The sequence below is a fragment of the Nycticebus coucang genome, unplaced genomic scaffold (assembly GCF_027406575.1).
Source record: "Nycticebus coucang isolate mNycCou1 unplaced genomic scaffold, mNycCou1.pri scaffold_44, whole genome shotgun sequence".
Classification (NCBI taxonomy): domain Eukaryota; kingdom Metazoa; phylum Chordata; class Mammalia; order Primates; family Lorisidae; genus Nycticebus; species Nycticebus coucang.
Genome location: NW_026515578.1, coordinates 1,733,958 through 1,752,913, shown reverse-complemented (window position 1 = coordinate 1,752,913; position 18,956 = coordinate 1,733,958). Strand labels below are relative to the sequence as shown.

General features: G+C 39.8%; 1 protein-coding gene across 4 annotated transcripts in view; it reads left to right on the top strand.

Annotated features, from left to right (window-relative positions):
* LOC128579317 (leucine-rich repeat-containing protein 37A2-like) overlaps positions 1-18,956 on the top strand; it is a 63,767-nt gene that overhangs the window by 24,020 nt on the left and 20,791 nt on the right. For 3 of the 4 annotated variants that reach the window (XM_053581463.1, XM_053581462.1, XM_053581459.1), the window contains exons 3-6: positions 5,656-5,727; positions 8,849-8,920; positions 13,217-13,288; positions 13,948-14,028. In XM_053581463.1, coding sequence (XP_053437438.1) covers positions 5,656-5,727; positions 8,849-8,920; positions 13,217-13,288; positions 13,948-14,028 — 297 coding nt within the window. The remainder of the gene's footprint in view (positions 1-5,655; positions 5,728-8,848; positions 8,921-13,216; positions 13,289-13,947; positions 14,029-18,956) is intronic. The other variant, XM_053581461.1, reaches the window with a different exon arrangement.

Genomic DNA, 18,956 nt, shown 5'->3' with positions numbered 1-18,956 from the left:
CTATTATTATCATTATTCAGTCCTTTAATTATGTCCAGGCCTCATCTTTGTACCTGGTTTCCTGTATGTAGTGCCCATTTTGTGCCCAACTCAGGGCAGAGTATGACATTATCTCTAGAATATGAAAATGATAGGTAGGAAGAAAAGAAATAGGCATCAAAAGGGAGGTGGTTTTTAATTAAGTACTAAAGAGATATAGAGACCATAGATGCTGTAATTCACCAGAATCTATAATCATTGAGGTGTGGAGGTCAGGGAAAGCTCCCTGGATAAGCTGAAACTTTGCCTGGGGCTTTAAAAGCATCTATAATCTGTTAAAGAGAAACATTGGGAGGAAAGCCTAGGCAACGGCATGGCTGCAGGAAGGATGGGGATTTAGAAGACCAGTCTTGCTTCCAAGAATTGGGTTAGGAAGCAATGGAAAACGTGATTATGAAAAACCTTGAACATCAGATATGGGAGTTTGAAAGTTATATGCAATGAGGTATGGAGAGCCATGGAAAGTTTTTAAGCAAGAGAAAGAAATGATTAAGCGCCTGTGGCTCAGTCGGTAGGGCGCCAGCCCCATATACTGAGGGTGGCGGGTTCAAGCCCGGCCCCGGCCAAACTGCAACCAAAAAATAGCCGGGCATTGTGGCGGGCGCCTGTAGTCCCAGCTACATGGGAGGCTGAGGCAAGAGAATCACTTAAGCCCAGGAGTTGGAGGTTGCTGAGAGCTGCGTGAGGCCACGGCACTCTACTGAGGGCCACAAAGTGAGACTCTGTCTCTACAAAAAAAAATAAAAGACAAAAGGATTATTTTAGAATCCATACATAGCATGCTCTAGAGGGGGAAGCGTAACTCAGGGAGACCAAATGGAAAACTTGTCTAGCAAAATTTAGAAGTAAAGTGAGAAAGGACTAAAGCTGAGTGCTTGTGATAGAAGTGGGAATAAAGTCCTGGGGATACTACAAAGGAAGGACAGGATTTAGTGACCAACTAATGAGTTGGGAGAGGATGTGTATAGGGAAGGGAGAAATCAAATGTGACTCCATGGTTTCTGTCCTGCATGATGAAGATAATGATGGGGGTGGAATACTATGCAGCCTTAAAGAAAGATGGAGACTTTACCTCTTTCATGTTTACATGGATGGAGCTGGAAAATGTTCTTCTTAGTAAAGTATCTCAAGAATGGAAGAAAAAGTATCCAATGTACTCAGCCCTACTATGAAACTAATTTATGGCTTTCACATGAAAGCTATAACCCAAGAATAGAGGGAAGGGGGAAAGGGAGGGAAGGGAGGGGGGAGTTGGGCAGAGGGAGGGTGATTGGTGGGATTACACCTGCGGTGCATCTTACAAGGGTATATGTGAAATTTAGTAAATGTAGAATGTAAATGTCTTAGCACAATAACTAAGAAAATGCCAGGAAGGCTATGTTGACCAATGTGATGAAAATGTGTCAAACGGTCTATAAAACCAGTGTATGGTGCCCCATAATCGCATTAATGTACACAGCTATGATTTAATAATAAAAAAAAAGATAATGATGGTGGTATATAACAAGTGCAGCAGTCAGAGCCAATTTGAGGGAGAGAAGATCAGTTTGGGCATTTTTTTAAATTTCTGAGCATTAAACAACCAGAAAGCTTCTGGTTAAATGGAAATGTGCATTAGGCAGATGACTGTCTTATTTCTACCCCTGCCCCCAACTGGGAAAAATACACCTATAAAGTAAATAGGTAAAATTATTGCTGAGGGGCGGCGCCTGTAGCTCAGTGAGTAGGGCCCTGGTCACATACATCCGGGCTGGCAGGTTCGATTCCTAACCGGGCCAGCTAAACAACGATAACTGCAACCAAAAAATAGCCAGGCGTTGTTATGGGTGCCTGTAGCCACAGCTACACGGGAGACTAAGGCAAGAGAATTGCTTAAACCCAAGAGTTTGAGGTTGCTGTGAGCTGTGATGCCACAGCACTCTACCCAACATAGTGAGATACTGCCTCAAAAAAAAAAAAAATTGTTGCTGAGGAATAGGGAACAGTGTTAAAGGTAAAGATTTAAAGTTATCCACAGAGCTGAAACTGATCGTAAGGCATTTAACAGTTTGCTTTCAAACATGTCATTCATGGATATATTTACACTTTTTTTAAAAAAGTCATGGAAGTACATGTGTGTATATATGTGTATATGTATATGTGTGCATGTATATATATGATATATGATAATTTATTATTTTTTATTTCTTCATGGGTTTTCCCTGCACTCTCTTCTAGTATTTTTATAGTTTCATGTCTTAAGTTTAAATCTTTAATCCAGTGAGAGTCTATCTTAGTTAATGGTGAAAGGTGTGGGTCCAGTTTTAGTCTTCTACAGGTTGCCAGCCAGTTCACCCAGCACCATTTGTTAAATAGGGAATCTTTTCCCCACTGAATATTTTTAATTGGCTTGTCAAAGATCAAATAACGGTAAGAAGCTGGATCCATCTCTTGGTTCTCTATTCTGTTCCAGACATCTACTTCTCTGCTTTTGTGCCAGTACCATGCTGTTTTGATCACTATCGATTTATAGTAAAGTCTCAGGTCTGGTAGAGTGATTCCTCCTGCTGTGTTTTTATTTCTGAGTAATGGCTTGGCTATTCGAGGTTTTTTCTCATCCCATATAAAATGAAGTATTATTTTTTCAAGATCTTTAAAGTATGACAGTGGAGCTTTAATAGGGATTGCATTAAAATTGTATTTTGCTTTGGGTAGTATGGACATTTTAACAATGTTGATTCTTCGCAGCCATGAGCATGGTATGTTTTTCCATTTGTTAACATTTTCAGCTATTTATTTTCTTAGAGTTTCATAGTTCTCTTTGTAGAGATCTTTCACATCCTTTGTTAGATAAACTCCCAAATATTTCATCTTCTTTGGCAGTACTGTGAATGGAATATAGACCTTAACGGTTTTTTCAGCTTGACTACTGTAGGTATATATAAAGGCTACCGATTTATGAATATTGATTTTGTAACCTGAGACACTGCTGTATTCCTTGATCACTTCTAAGAGTTTTGTAGTAGAATCCCTGGTGTTTTCCAGATATACAATCATATCATCTGCGAAGAGCAACAGTTGATATATGATAATTTAGACACATAAGTGATTTTATCCATTTATTCATTCATAACTGATATTATCTTCCAAGAGATTGGACAGACAGGAAGTTAAGCTTCTGAGGAGATGCCTTATAATTTGAGCCCATAGCCCCACATTCTTTCTTTCTTTCTTTTTCTTTTTAGACTTTCTCTTCCACATGAATTCTATTGTGTACAGAAAACAGTGCATACTGGCATGAGGCTCTGCCACATCTTCACATCGTTTCCATTTTCCCTCCTATGGTTTCTCTGATGTTTAATAAGACTGAGGACCACTGAAAACCTTTGCCACATTATCGATATTTGGAAGATTTCTCTCCAATATGAATGTTCGTATGTTAAGGTTTGAGCTCTGGTTAAGGTCATTGCCACACTGTTCACATTTGTAGGATTACTCTCCAGTTTGAATTCTTCTATGCTTAGCATGCTATCAACACCAGGTCAAGGCACTGCCGCCGTCTTCAAATGGAGGGTTTCTCTCTGTGTGATTTCCTCTATGTACAGTGAGGATTGAATTTGAGTTAGAGTTTGCCACACTGTCCATATTTAAAAGGTTTTTCTCCAGAATAAATTCTTCAATGTCTAGTAATGTTCACAAACCAATGAAAGTCTATGCCACATTTTGACCACTGTAGTTTCTTTCAAGAATGACTACTTTGATGAACAGAAAGGGTTGAGTACAGTGTAAATGCCTTGCCCCCTTCTTCACATTTGTGGAGTTTCTCTCCACAAGAAATTCTGTTATGTTCACTATGAGTTTAACTAAGGAAAAAGGCTTTAGTGCATTCTCTAAATTTGTAAGTTTTATGTCCAAAGTAAATTCTTTGAAGTACAGAAAGGTTTGAGTCACAGTTAAAGGCTTTGCCACACTCTTGACATTTGTAGGGTTTCCCTCCAGAGTGAATTCTTTGATGTCTAGAAAAGCTTGTGTAGTACTTAAAGGATTTTCCACATTCTTGACCTTTGTAGGGTTTCTCTCCAGAGTGAATTCTTTGATGTCTAGAAAGGTGTGAGTGGTGTTTAAAGGCTTTGCCACATTCTTCACATCCATAGGGTTTCTCTTCAGAATGAATTCTTTGATGTACAGAAAGGTTTGAGTACTTGTTAAAGGCTTTGCCACATTCCTGACATTTGTAGGGTTTATCTCCAGAATGAATTCTTTGATGTCTATAGAGGAGAGAGTGCTGGTTAAAGGTTATGCCACATTCTTCACATTTGAAAGGTTTCTCTGCAGAATCAATTCTTTTTCTTGTTCAGAAACGTGTGAGTGTTGCTTGGTAAGTTTGTCACATTCCTTCTAGTTGTAGGTTTTTCCTCCAGTATCAAAATTCTCATGGTTACGATATTTTGAACTGTGGCTAAGACATTTGCCATAATTTTCACACGTGTCTAGTTTCTCTCCAGTATCAAATCTTGAGCAAGACTGAAAAACTTGGCTACCTTCTTTGCATTTGGACTGTTTTTTCCAATGTGAGTGATCTTATGTTCTGTAACATGTGACCAGAAGTTAGAGGCTTTCCTATAGCTTTTACAATTAAAAGTTTTCTCTAAGGTATATATCATTATTTGTCCATTGAGATTTAACAATTGTCTGAAGGTGTTCAAAGAGTTACTACATTGGAATACTTTGCCATAGGTAGCTGTTAATCACTGGTGAAGTCCACTGTAACTTACTTTCTGCTCATCACACTTATACACACTTTCCCAATATTTTGTTAAGTTTAAATTCTCGGAGCCATAGCTTTGATATCTGGTCAGGATCATCTCTGGAAATAAAATATTTGTGCCCCACTCTTGAAAACGGTCTTCAGTATAATGAGTATATAGAGCTGGGTGCTTGACTAGTGTCTGGTGTGTCTTCGCCTTCCAGGGTTCTTTGCTTTGCTCCAGACAGGTGATGAGTTCTGGCTTAGAGACAGTAAGACCCAGGAAGAACAGGTTTCTGTAGGTCTCTAACATTACTTCCCCATACAAATGCTGCTGAGCAGGGTCCAAGTAGGCCCACTCTTCCATAGAGAATTCAACAGACATGTCCTTGAATGTCAACACTCCTTTGGATTCTTCCCTGAGGACCTTTTGAATGTCACCACGAGGGAGGGATGCTGGGCGCTGCAGGCAGACAGCTGCTCAGACAGCTCTGGGCATTTCCCAGCTTCCGGGATGTCCCGGTGTCCTGCAGGTCAATTCTCTGCAGAATCAGAGTGACAGAGGCTGCTGCAGCGACACTTAGGATCCCCAGGGAAGGGAACAGCTGAAGAGGAGGCCGTAGCTCAGAGCCCAACTCCAGAGACAAACGCTGCTCAGAATCCTCGGTTCCGCCTTCTTCTTTCTGGCTGTGCATCATTTCCCAGCTCCCGAGATGTCCCAGTACCTGCAGGTCACAGGGTGACAGAAGCTGCTGCAGAGACACCTGGAATCTCCAGGAATCCCCACATTATTTCTTGATTAATTGTGCAAACTAGGAAGCTCATAGCTCTGGAAATGAGAAAACTGTAAGTATTTTCTGTATTTGAATATCTCCTGTGTTTCTTCACAGAAATTTCCAAGGAAATGCTATTTCTTACATTGATGAGAATGTATGGAAATCATACCGTTGGACTGAGAAATTGTGAGTATATTCTCTCCAGATATGAGTACAAAAACTTAGTTGCGTTGTAAGATCCTTCTTGGTCCAGAATTTTGAGGTCAGCACTTTTAAGGAAAGGTATTTCTTCCTCCACATCTCAAATCAATGTCTGTTGATTATAATTCTATGATTATTTAAAAATTAAATTTGGTGGGCTCTCTTAGAAAGAGTCAATTTAAATGTATTTTTTATTATGTAAGTAATACACATCATACTCTTAATATATAAAAACAAAATAACAGGTATAATGGAAACCCTCCTTGTGCCCTGATGCCTGGTCCCTGAGGTAACCACTACTCCTAAGTTTGGTGTATATCCTTCCAGACCTTTTCCCAAGTATTTGCCTACATACATATTTACATATAGCAAAAGAATTTTTTTGTGTGGCCTTATGTTTTTTGTTTTATAGAAATGGTAACATCTTACAACTTGATTCTTTCACTTCATGATACATGTTAGATTTTTCTTTCACAGCACTTAGAGGGTTACCCTATTCATTTAAACTCTTGCATCATTCCATATTATGGATTCCATACTATGGATGTGGCATGAATTATTTAATAATTCCCCTATGGATGGATGTTTAGATTATGTCCAGTTTTCTTTTCTTTTTTTTTTTTTTTAGAGACAGAGTCTTACTGTGTCACCCTCGGTAGAGTGCCCTGACATCACAGCTCACAGCAACCTCCAACTCCTGGGCTTAGGCAATTCTCTTGCCTCAGCCTCCTGAATAGCTGGGACTATAGGCGCCCGCCACAACGCCCGGCTATTTTTTGTTGCAGTTTGGTGGGGGCCAGGCTCGAACCTGTCGCCCTCGGTATATGGGGCTGGCACCCTACTCACTGAGCCACAGGCGACACCCTCCTATGTCCAGTTTTCTTGTTAGGTGCATTGCTGCTTCTTTGTAAACTTGGGCAAATATTTCTGTAGAACAGATATCTAGAAATGGAATGGTTGATATGAAGACAATGTAGGTATTAAATTTTAATTGTCCTCAAAAAGTTGTGCCAACTTATACTATACTCAACAGAATATGACAGCATTTTACCACTGAGTATTCTCCAACTCTTTGCTGATATGATGGGTGAACAAAAAGGGTCCTGTCTGAATTTGAATTTTTCTGATTACTCTTGAATTAAATACCTTTATTTGTTAAAAGTTGGTGAACATTTGTGTTTCTTCTGAGTTTTCTGTCCTTTATCCATTTTCCTTTTGAATTGTTTTTATCATTTTCTTATTAATTTATTAAAGCAGTCAATTTAGATACATAAGTTATTTTGGAAAAATACAGTAGTAGTTTGTGTGTCATCAGTTCAACTTGTATAGGTGATCTCTGAGTTTTCATTTTTGAAAATAGAGATGTCGTTTTATTTTCCATTAAAGTTTGTCCCCTTGTAATATGATTCCATTTATATAAAGTTCAGGAAGAGGCAAAACTAAAGTATGTTGTGTATGACTGACATATAACAGGTAAAACTATATTTTGAAAACAAGTAAATTACTATAAAAGTTAATATAGTGTTTATCTTCAGAGGTCAGAGAGAGGGTTGTGATTGGAAAGGGCCACACGAGCTTCTGGATGCTCATGGTACTCTTTCTTGACATGATGATATTACATGGGTACCTGCTTTACAATTATTTAAACGGAACATTTAAGTTATATGCATTTTATGCACATTGTATTTCTCAAAAAAAAAAAAAAATTTTTAAATGGGAGGAAAAGCCTACTGACTTCACTTGTAACCTGACATAGGTCCATGTGGTGCTTTAATAGTAACATTGTGGGGCTCCGTGCCTGTAGCTCAAGTGGCTAAGGCGCCAGACACATACACCAGAGCTGGCAGGTTCAAATCTAGCCTGGGCCTGCCAAACAACAATGACAACTACAACCAAAAAATAACTGGGAGTTGTGGCGGGCACCTGTAGTCCCAGCTACTTGGGAGACTGAGGCAAGAGAATCTCTTAAGCCCAGGAGTTGGAGGTTGCTGTGAGCTGTGACGCCACAGCACTCTACCCAGGATGACAGCTTGAGGCTCTGTCTCAAAAAAAGCAACAACAACAAAAAAAAAATTGGGGGGAAAGAGATGAGGAAATGGCAGTTCTGCTGGTCTTGATTAGAACCAGTGTTGGGTTCTAACAGGGATTTTGTGATCTAGAGAGTAGGCATTAAATATACAATTTGGTGGGGATAGTGGGTAGGGGTGTGTGTGTGTGTGTAGAGATTTGGACACAAAAAGGAAAATGTGAAAAAGGTTTGAATGAAAACAAAGCAGATGTTGCCACCTTGAAATTAAATAAGAATTAGTGTATTCAATTGGCACCATTACCCAGGTTTCCTCCACAGATAGGAGTTAGTCCTATATGGCAAATAGTTTGCATTTTTATTTAGAAATAACCTCTTCCTTTACACTGTTGGTGGGACTGCAAACTAATTCTACCTCTTTGGAAAGAAGTATGGAGAATCCTCAAAGAACTCAAATTAGATCTCCCATTTGATTCCTCAATCCCACTATTAGTCATGTATCCAGAAGAAAAAAAATCATTCTATCATAAAGACATTTGTACTACGTTGTTTATCGCAGCTCAATTTACAATTGGCAAAATGTGGAAACAACCTAAATGCCACCAACCCAGGAATGGATATACCAAACTGTGGCATATGTATACCATGGAATACTATTCAGCCATTAAAAAAGATGGGGACATTACATCTTTTGTATTAATCTGGATGGAATTGAAACACATTCTTCTTAGTAAAGTATCACAGAGTGGAGAAGCAAGAATCCAATGTACTCAATACTAACATGAGGCCAGTAGATAATCTGATACATTCCCACATAAGAGAAAAACTCAAATCAATTCAAGGTCTGGGAAGGGGAAAGAGGGAGCAGGGAGAGGGGAAGGAGGAGGATGGAGGTGCTCCCACTCAATGGGCCCAATGTTCGAGTGTATGGCACACTTCTTGGGGGCAGTACACAATTATAAGAGGAACTCTACCTAACTAATGCAAACATTGTAACCTATTTCTTTGTGCCCTCAGATTAACCCGAAACAATAATAAAATCTTAAAAAAGAAATAACAAATAACCTTATCTTTTTTCAGAATTCTCAGTGAAAATCATTTGACCGAATTACATAAAGATTCATTTGAAGGCCTGCTATCCCTCCAGTATTTGTAAGTTAGTTAGTTAATCATATTTATTTATGAGCTTTTAGTGATATGATCTGTAAAGTGAATAAGGGGTTCAAATTAGATAATCTCTAAAACTTCTTTCATCAATAAAATGCTGCAGTTCTCTAAATCCGTGTAGAGTTTTAGCCCGTCTCTAGCCCATCTCTGTGCATTTTTAGTTTTAAAAATCATATAGATAAAATACGGATAGAAAAAAACTTTGCTTATAAGGAAAAAGTGGTAATAACATCTGAGCAATTATTGACACCCATTGAACCTTGTTTTATAAGTTTTATATATCATCTGCTTATATTTATATTTAGTCTACACCCCATAGAGCAAATCTAATCCACAGTCTGTTTTTATTTACAGCCTGTAAGTTAAGAATGCTTTTTACATTTTGAAAGGGTCTGTAAAAGAAAAAGAAAGACAAGAATATGCAACAGAGACCATATGTGACCTACAAAGCCTGAAATATTACTATTTAGCCTTCAGGAAAAGGCTAAATTTGGGTGGCGCCTGTGGCTCAAAGGAGTAGAGTGCCAGCCCTAGGTTCTGGAGGTGTGGGTTCAAACCCAGCCCCGGAGAAAAAAATGCAAAAAGAAATAAAAAGAAAAAGAAAGAAAGGAAAAGGATTTGAAAAAGTTGGTTTAGTAGCATGAGAAGAATTAAACTTTAAGTTGTTGCTCAAAGGAAAGGAAAGGAAAATATAGACCATCTACACTAGTTTGAATGCCATTAATCCAGAATTTTTTGATAATTTAGTCTGAATTAAATTAACATTTAACTATTAAATAAGCAGATGAATTATAAAGAATAAATATATTTAAAAATATAAAATATTAAAGAATATTAAATATTTAATATAAGAACATTATATTAAAATCATATAGATATGATTTAATTTAATCATGTAGTAAATATATATATTTAAGAGAATAGGCTGGCAGTGAGGATTTCATAGCAGAAATTACTATATTCTTATTGAAAATAGTTGTTTAAGGACAGGTGCAGTGGCTCCCACCTGTAATCCTAGCACTCTGGGAGTCCAGGGTAGGAGGATCCCTTGAGCTCATGTGTTCGAGTGCAGCCTAATTGAGAGTGAGACCCTGTATCTACTAAAAATTAGAAAAATTATCCAAACATTATGGTGGGTGCTCATAGTCCCAGCTACTCGGGAGGCTGATGTAGGAGGATAGCTTGGAGCTCAGGTGTCTGAGGTTGCTGTGAGCTAGGCTGACACCATGGCACTCTGGCCTGATGCAACAGAATGAGACTTTGCCTCAAAAAGAAAAAAAAAGTTGTTTAAATTATGGTTAAATGGTATAGCTAGAAATGTTTACAATGAATAAGCATATTACCAATGCTCCTAATTCTTCCCAAATTACAAAATGAAAATTTCTCCTGCCTTATTGCCAAGGAGGGAATACTTGCATAGTATTTATTTCTAAAGATTAATGATGTACACACTAATTTTTTTTTTTTTTTTTTTTTTTGTAGAGACAGAGTCTCACTGTACCGCCCTCGGGTGGAGTGCCGTGGCGACACACGGCTCAAAGCAACCTCTAACTCTTGGGCTTACGCGCTTCTCTTGCCTCAGCCTCCCGAGCAGCTGAGACTGCAGGCGCCCGCCACAACGCCCAGCTATTTTTTCTTTTTGTTGCAGTTTGGCCGGGGCCAGGTTTGAACCCGCCAATAAATACTTGCATAGTATTTATTTCTAAGAAGATACTATATCCCTTGCTATGAAAGTCTGAGTTTTATCCTTTTCCCACGGCAAAGAAGTGTGGTCAAGAAGTGTGTACATCGGGCGGCGCCTGTGGCTCAGTGAGTAGGGCGCCGGCCCCATATGCCAAGGGTGGCGGGTTCAAACCTGGCCCCGGCCAAACTGCAACAAAAAGAAAAAATAGCCGGGTGTTGTGGCGGGCGCCTGTAGTCCCAGCTGCTCAGGAGGCTGAGGCAAGAGAATCGCGGAAGCCCAAGAGTTAGAGGTTGCTTTGAGCCGTGTGACGCCACGGCACTCCACCCGAGGGCGGTACAGTGAGACTCTGTCTCTACAAAAAAAAAAAAAAAAAATTAGTGTGTACATCATTAATCTTTATTAAGCTCACTAATGTTGCTCTTTAGCAAATAGATTCTTCTTTCAAATGTAGAAGACTTAAGGGATGTAGGTACATACACTAAAAATAGTCCTTTGAATGATCTAACCTTCTAGGCCTTAAAGGCATGACCACTTTGGTACTGGTCTTCTTAGGCACGTCTGCCACATTTCGGAAAAAAAGTAAATGACGTAATTGCTCAATGGAGTAGGCCCTTCCTTACTTCCACAATGAAATATGCATATTTTGTAAGCTAATCTTTCATGTTAGGATATATTCTCATTCATTTAAAAAATGCCAACCAATTAAAAAAACAAAGAGAATATGCCAACCACTTTGCCTAATATTAGAGTCAGAGAGATGAGTAAGACAGGATTCCTACCCTTCTAAGAACTTAACATTTCACAGGGGAAACAAACATGTAAGCATCAACCATAACGCCACAAGCACTAAGAGGATGACAAAGGGCTGGTTGCAAAGGCCCAGAAGAAGGATACAAAGTAATAAAATTGCATTTCTTTTAAAATAGTTTTTTTTCTTCTTCTCCTTGTTCTCGGCTTTTCACTCATTTTATAAATACAGTAGAACCTCCATGGTTGACCATCTCCATAATTTTACCTCATTTTCACAGACCAGACATGCGCCACATGTGCTCAGTGGAAGTTCCTTATGCCGACCACCACTGTATGTTGCCTGGTTTGTTATAGTCCAGTAAGTGATCAGCTTAGAGAGGTTCTACTGTATTCTCATGTGTCAATTTTAAACACAGTGGGCTTGCAGATGAGCAAGACCTAATCCCTGCTTTCAAGGAGTTTATACTTAAAAGAAATGGGAGCAAAAATAACTACATTGAAAAGAAGACATAGCTATGGGCACTAAGAGGGACAAACTGCTTCTGGAGCACAGAAGGAGGAGAAAAGACTTGAGTTTGGATCAGAGAAGATGTTCCTAGAGCAATGCTGCAAGAACAGGATCTATCAGAAGGACATCAGATATCCTTAGACAGATTTCCTGGGACAGATTTGGGGGGAAATAGTCTAAACTTGGAAAAGGGAAATGGGAGAAAGGCAAAATACAGCAAAGTATTTGAGGAATGCTTTGAGTACCTGTAGAGTGCAAGGAGAGAGAGTAGAAGACTGGAGCCAGACTTTCCAGGGCTTTGAATGCCAAGCAAAAGCCATCACAGGGAACCATGCTATACCACCATGATTTACGCCCATCTTAAGTCTGCACCACAAGCACTTGGAGGTCTTGTTAGGCCTTGGTTATGGACTACAACTCCACAGCTACTGATTCAGTCAGTTTAGAGTAAGGCCAAGGATTTGCATCTTTCATAAATTCCTATATGCTGGTCTTTGAGAATCACTTCTGGAGAGTTCATCTGGTCAATTGTGTGCAGGATAGTTTAGAACAATGGTTCTCAACCTTCCTCATGCCGCGGCCCTTTAATACACAGTTCCTGTGGGTCGCGACCCACAGGTTGAAAACCACTGGTTTAGAAGGAAGAGATACCAGTCAGAACAGAGTGACAACAGCCAGGTGAAGAGCGAGGGATAAACTGGAGTCAAGAGAAATAGTCAACTATAGTTAAGGGGTGTTTTCAAATAAAAATCCAGTTCCGTGTTGCCTTTTGGTACGTCCCATCACTGTACCACCGAAAAAACTGCTTTCATGGAATATTAAGGCAATATAAAACCAAAATGAATTTCTATTAATATGGTATAATTCTGAATTAGTTCAAAGTTATGTATTAATTAGAAGGGTAACTTCCTTTCAAAGGATGTGAAGGGATAGCTTTTATCTCTTTTGGTATTGAACTAGCTTAGAAAAACAGAATTAAACCAGAAAGGTGTAAAATGTGAGGTTATTCCTTTTCATATTAGAAATTATATAGAAAAATAAAAACTTGAAGCTTCTAATCTAGAATTTGATGAGGCTACAAAAGGTTGTTTAATCAAGTCTCCTGCTGCCCAGGGAAAGATTACATCCAAAATCTTTTAAGATCTACAGTTGCATATTTTATTGGTGAAAATCATGAAATACAGGGAGCATTAGGAGGCTATGAAAGTTCAAATACAAGTCCAAAAGCTTAGAATGTAGACAAAAGCTACATATTCATTATTATCATTCTAAACTCTACTAGTTGTTCCTACTAATTTGGTATCGAATCAAGGCAATGTCTTCCTTTCACTTTTTCTAGAGATTTATCCTGCAATAAAATCCAATTTATTGAAAGACGTACCTTTGAATCACTACCATTTCTGCAGTATGTGTAAGTTACAAATAGAACTTCATTACATTTGGAACTTTTATTAAGCTTATAAACCCTCTGCTATTCATTTTGAAATATGATTAAAATTTTACTAGTAGAAAGTTACTAAAATTATATAGCAAATTCATTTAATCTCTAGCAAAGATTAGTGTGAGAATTATTACACAGATCAGAGGGGATCATAATAGAACAATGGTCTCAACTAGTGGGATTTTGTACCCAGACGACATTTGGCAATGCCTGGAGACATTTTCAGTTGTCACAACTGTGGGTATGTTACTGACACCTGGTGGGCAGAAGCCAGGAATGTTGTTGACCTACAATGTACAGGACAAATCCCCCAAAGAATTATACAGCTAATATATCAACAGCACTGAAGTTGCAAAACTCTGTCGTAGAGAAATAAAGATCTCTTAACACAAGTATTGGCTGAGCATTCACTGGTTTGTATCTAAACATTGCATGTATAGTAAATATGAAAGTATAAATCATGAGCCAATATCTTCTACAGCAAAATTTCCTTCATGTACGGAGAAAGTACTGAGGTTATGTTTTGTCATATATAAGTTAGAATCACTGCCAAATGATAAATGCTCTGAAAGAATATCTTTTCTTCTTTATCGGCTTATGTCTTTCCTTTTTCTTGTTGTTTTTTGTAGAAATCTTGGTTGCAATTTAATCACTGAACTGAGCTTCGGAACGTTTCAGGCGTGGCATGGAATGCAATTTTTACACAAGGTGTAAGTTAAATAGATGAACACATAAAAAGCTATGTGTAAAAGCATCATTCAGTTATCAGTTAACTAGGTATAAGCTCATTATGAACTCTGAATAGCATATCTTAAGATCTATCCAATTTTTCTGTTTTAATTTTTTTTAAAGTTATATTTACATTTCAGAGAAAGGATCCATCCATTTTTTTTCAGGTGAGGAAACTAAGGGACAAAGGGGCCAGGAGACTTGTGTAACTTCCATATGACATGCTCTGCTTTCCCTAGAAATGATCTTTGGTATGGGTGATAAAAGATGTCAAGCAAGTAATGCTCAAATTAGCATTGTCTTGGGAGCCCTAGCAATGCTGCTTTGATATGTGAATTGTCCTTGAAATCCTACGTTTGAATATAACTTTGATTCCTACTCATGTACAGTTTCTAACCGCTGAAATGTATACAGCATACAGCCACAAAGAAGGAAGCGTAACACAAAGTCCTCCAGGGTGCAAAAGGGGAAGGATGTTTTCTCGGAGTCAGTTTCTTTTAGTTTTCTATTTATTTATTTATTTTTTTTTGGTAGAGACAGAGTCTTACTTTATTGCCCTCGGTAGAGTGCTGTGGCGTCACACTGCTCACAGCAACCTCCAACTCCTGAGTTTAGGTGATTGTCTTGCCTCAGCCTCCCAAGTACCTGAGTCGACAGGCCCACGCCACAACGCCTGGCTCTTTATTTTTGTTGCAGTTTGGCCGGGGCTGGGTTTGAACCCGCCACCCTTGGTGTATGAGGCCCGTGCCCTATGCACTGAGCCACTGGTGCCACCCGGAGTCAGTTTCTTTTAAATGGTAAACCAGGGTGGCACCTGTGGCTCAAAGGAGTAGGGCGCCGGCCCCATATGCTGGAGGTGGCGGGTTCAAACCCAGCCCCCGGCCAAAAAAATAATAATAATAATAAATAAATGGTAAAGCAGAAAGAATTCCAGAAAATCTGCCATAGGGCACTTCTCTCCCTGTCACACCAAACCTTATTTTTTCTTAAAAATACATACCTATGAAGAATGATCTGTGGGCATCTTTGCACTGTGGGGGAAAATGGTGTTCATGTTAAGCTATAGTGCAAAAAATGTTCAGAAAGAAAATACATTACTTTAGCCTAATTCCACATACTTGCTTTCCTGACAACCCTTCAACAAGTAATGTAGAGGGGCCAGGCACAGTAGCTCACAACTGTAGTCCTCGCACTCTAGGAGGCTGAGGCAGGTGGATTTCTTGAGCTCAGGAGTCCGAGACTAGCTTGAGCAAGAATGAGACCCTCTCTCCAAAAAAGAAAAAAATAGCAAGGTGTTGTGGTGGACACCTGTAGTCCCAGCTACTTGGGAGGCTGAGGAAAGAGGATCACTTGAGACCAAGTATTTGAGGTTGCTATGAGCTGCCTTGCTATGGCACTCTACAAAGGGCAACAAAGCAAGACTTTGTCTCAAAAAAAAAAAAAAAAACTATGTAGGTTTTATTTTCTTTCAGCTCAGAATTCAATAATTTCTCTGTGACACAAGCAGATCATGGTAGGTATATATGATCTATGGCCTGAAGGAAATTTTAGACTCAAGGTGAAGATCCTCTTCTAAACTTGACTTTGGAAAAGACTGTCCACCTGTCTTGAGGTTTGGAAGTCTAATTTCACGCCATTCATTTTGGGTTAGAGGAAGGGGTTTAGGGTGTGTGTGGAACTGATTAACAGTTTCTACAGAGGCTGGTCTTATAGGGACCTCTTCTCTTCCCTTGTTAATTTACTGATGCCTTGATAGAGGAAGAACACAAGGGTCTGTTTTTCTTTTGCCCTCACACCAAAGAACCAGATTCATTAGATCCCTCCACCAAGAGATTTAGATGGCATCAGTACGAATGTATTGAACTCACCACCTTCACTGAACATTGTCAACAGAAGAGAAGGCAAACTCTGTAAAATAATTTGAAGAGGTCTATTCTAAGAACTGAATTTGAGGACCATGGCCTGGACCCATGCCCAAGAAACCTTGAGCAAGTGGACTCACTGTGACTGGATTAGTTTGCTTCTATTCAATTCAGGGAGACAGGAATTGCATGTAAAGTCATAAATCAATACAAGGCAGGGTGTAAGTTGGTTTGGCCTAAAAAGGTGGGATATCTGAAAATGGAGGTTTACAGGTTATAGGTGGGTTTTAAAACTCTTTGATTTGTAATTGGTTAAAGAAATGGAGCTTTGTCTAAAGCAGGCGTCCTCAAACTTTTTAAACAGGAGGCCAATTCACTGTCCCTCAGACCGTTGGAGGGCCAGACTATAGTTCAAAAAAAAAAAAAACTATGAACAAATTCCTATGCACACTGCACAAATTTTATTTTGAAGTAAAAATACAAAACAGGAACAAATACAATCACATGGCCTCATGTGGCCCGCGGGCCGCAGTTTGAGGACCCTGGGGCTAAAGGCTTGGGATCCTTTAAGTTAAGGACATCTGTTAATTAGAGACAACACATCTGACAGATACCTAGACTCCAGTGAACTGTTAAGTAAGCAGAGGACCAACAGGTTTGTCTTCTATAGCCTCAGGCCTGTTAATGAGTCTCCCAGAAGGGAGGGGGCTTGATGAGGCATTTCTGACTTCCCCTCTTAGGGCTAGCAACTCAGCCCTTTGGCCAAGAGGGGGGTCCAATTAGTCAGCTGGAGGGGGGAGCCTTAAGATTTCATTTTTAGTTATTATTATTTTTTTTTGAGACAGAATCTTACTTTGTCGCCCCTTGGTAGAGTGCTGTGGTGTCATCTCATCTCCGCTTACACCTTTCACTGGCAACGAATAGAACAAAGTAAGAGTTTGACCATCGATGCTGCCTCTGGCGGATCTTGGCCAAAAGGGGAGTTGTGAACTAAAATAAAATCTTACAAACCACAGCTCCTTAGAAGGCCTCACCTGCCGCAGCCGAGCCAGCATGCAGGTTCCGGATGAACGGAGCTCCCGGAAGCCCCGCCCCCGCCGCCGGCCGCGCGCGCCCCCACCTCCGCCCAGCGCGCTGCTGCGCTCGGCCCTCCCCTCCCTCTCCCGCCCTCCGCCTTTGTCGCGCCTGAGGTTGCGGGTCAGCAAGAGCCTCCAGCGTGAGCGTGCGGCTGCAGCCCCGGGCCACCCAGCCCTCTGCCCCTCTTTTCTGCCTGTCTGCCTCTCCTCCCTGTCGCCCTCTCTTCCTCCCGCGCTCTCGTCTGTGAATCTCGACCTTAATTTCTTCCACCCCACCCTGCCCGGTCCCTCGCGTGCCCAATCACCAGGCCGCGTGGGCCCTGCAACGCCTCCTCCCCTCCCCAAATGCCACCCCCTCCCCGCAGGCGACACGGGGCCGCAGCTGGGCCTCCTTGGCCTGGAGCCCGTCTCAGCGCTGACACTTCTCCACTCCAGCGAGCCTCCGACCCGCCGAGCAAAATGGGAAATGAGGCAAGTCATCCTTTGGAAATGTGCTCAAACTTTGGTGCAGATGAAATTAAAACGTTAGGAAAAAGATTTAAGAAGCTTGATTTGGACAGTTTTGGTTCTTTGAGTGTGGAAGAGTTCATATCTCTGCCTGAGTTACAACAGAATTCTTTAGTACAGTGAGTAATAGATAGATTCGACACAGATGGGAATGGAGAAGTAGATTTCAAAGAATTTATCGAGGGAGTCTCTCAGTTCAGTGTCAAAGGAGATAAGGAGCAGAAGTTAAGGTTTGCTTTTCCTATCTATGACATGGATAAGGATGGCTAGATTTCCAATGGGGAACTCTTCCAGGTGTTGAAGATGATGGTGGGGAGCAATCTGAAAGATACACAGTTACAGCAAATCGTAGACAAAACCATAATAAATGCAGATAAGGATGGAGATGGAAGAATATCCTTTGAAGAATTCTGTGCTGTTGTAGGTGGCCTAGACATCCACAAAAAGATGGTGGTAGATGTGTGGCTCTTTTTAAAGAGTACCACCCAACACTTCTGCTTTCTTATCCATCTCTGAAGATCTGCTCAAGATGCCCAGCAATGCTCTCTGTGTATTCAAATGGAAGCATTTTTCTCTCTGAAGCCACGTTTTCCAACATGAGCCTCATGAAGCCAACCAAGTGTTATTGAACTCTTACTCTCTGAATAACTCAGTGTAGCACTTTAAAGTCTGAAGAACAGCAACATGAAAAGAGCATATCAGTGTGGTGGAGAAAGGGAAAGGGTTGGGTTTTTAATTTATTTTTCTTCATGTTTTATAACAAAGTATATATACATATGTAAATATTTATATGTGATATATGTAGCTTTCTATGTATGTAGTAGGTTGGCTTTAATATACTTTGATTCAGAAACAAAATAGAGTAAAAGTGTCAAGCAGAACATAAAACATCCTTACTTTTATTTCACACAGTTTTTTTTTGTTTGTTTATGTTTTTATTTCACACAGTTTTATATATAGATAGGAGATTGTACAATTTGAGCCCGGTGTTAGGCCAGCTGTTTTCCTTTTCCTGTGCTTTCTCCTTTGAGAGATTGACAAAGCATTTGTTAATGTCTTATTATTTACCTTAATTACATTTTTGTAACAAAGGAGTCTGTAACTTTATTTATACTTAAGAATATATTTCCAGGGACTACGTCTCACTGCTGAGCAGCTTTTAATATGCCTCTCCTTGAGGAGAAAGTATAGTTCAGCGCTACTGCCAAGAGCTAGTTCTTGTGTGCACGTGATAACTGCACAGTGCTTATGGCTGCTTCATTCTGTTACTTTACAACTAGGAGCCATTGCATTTATTGAATGTCCCTGAGTAAGTGTAAGTTACCAGTTGTGATTTTATACATAAAGGCCAGAAGCTAGCTTAGGCAGTCATGATTTATTATATGCATTACTTACTGAAGAATACCTGAAATAATCGTGTAACTGCTTTGGATATCCATCTGTTTCAGTAAATGGATAATTTGT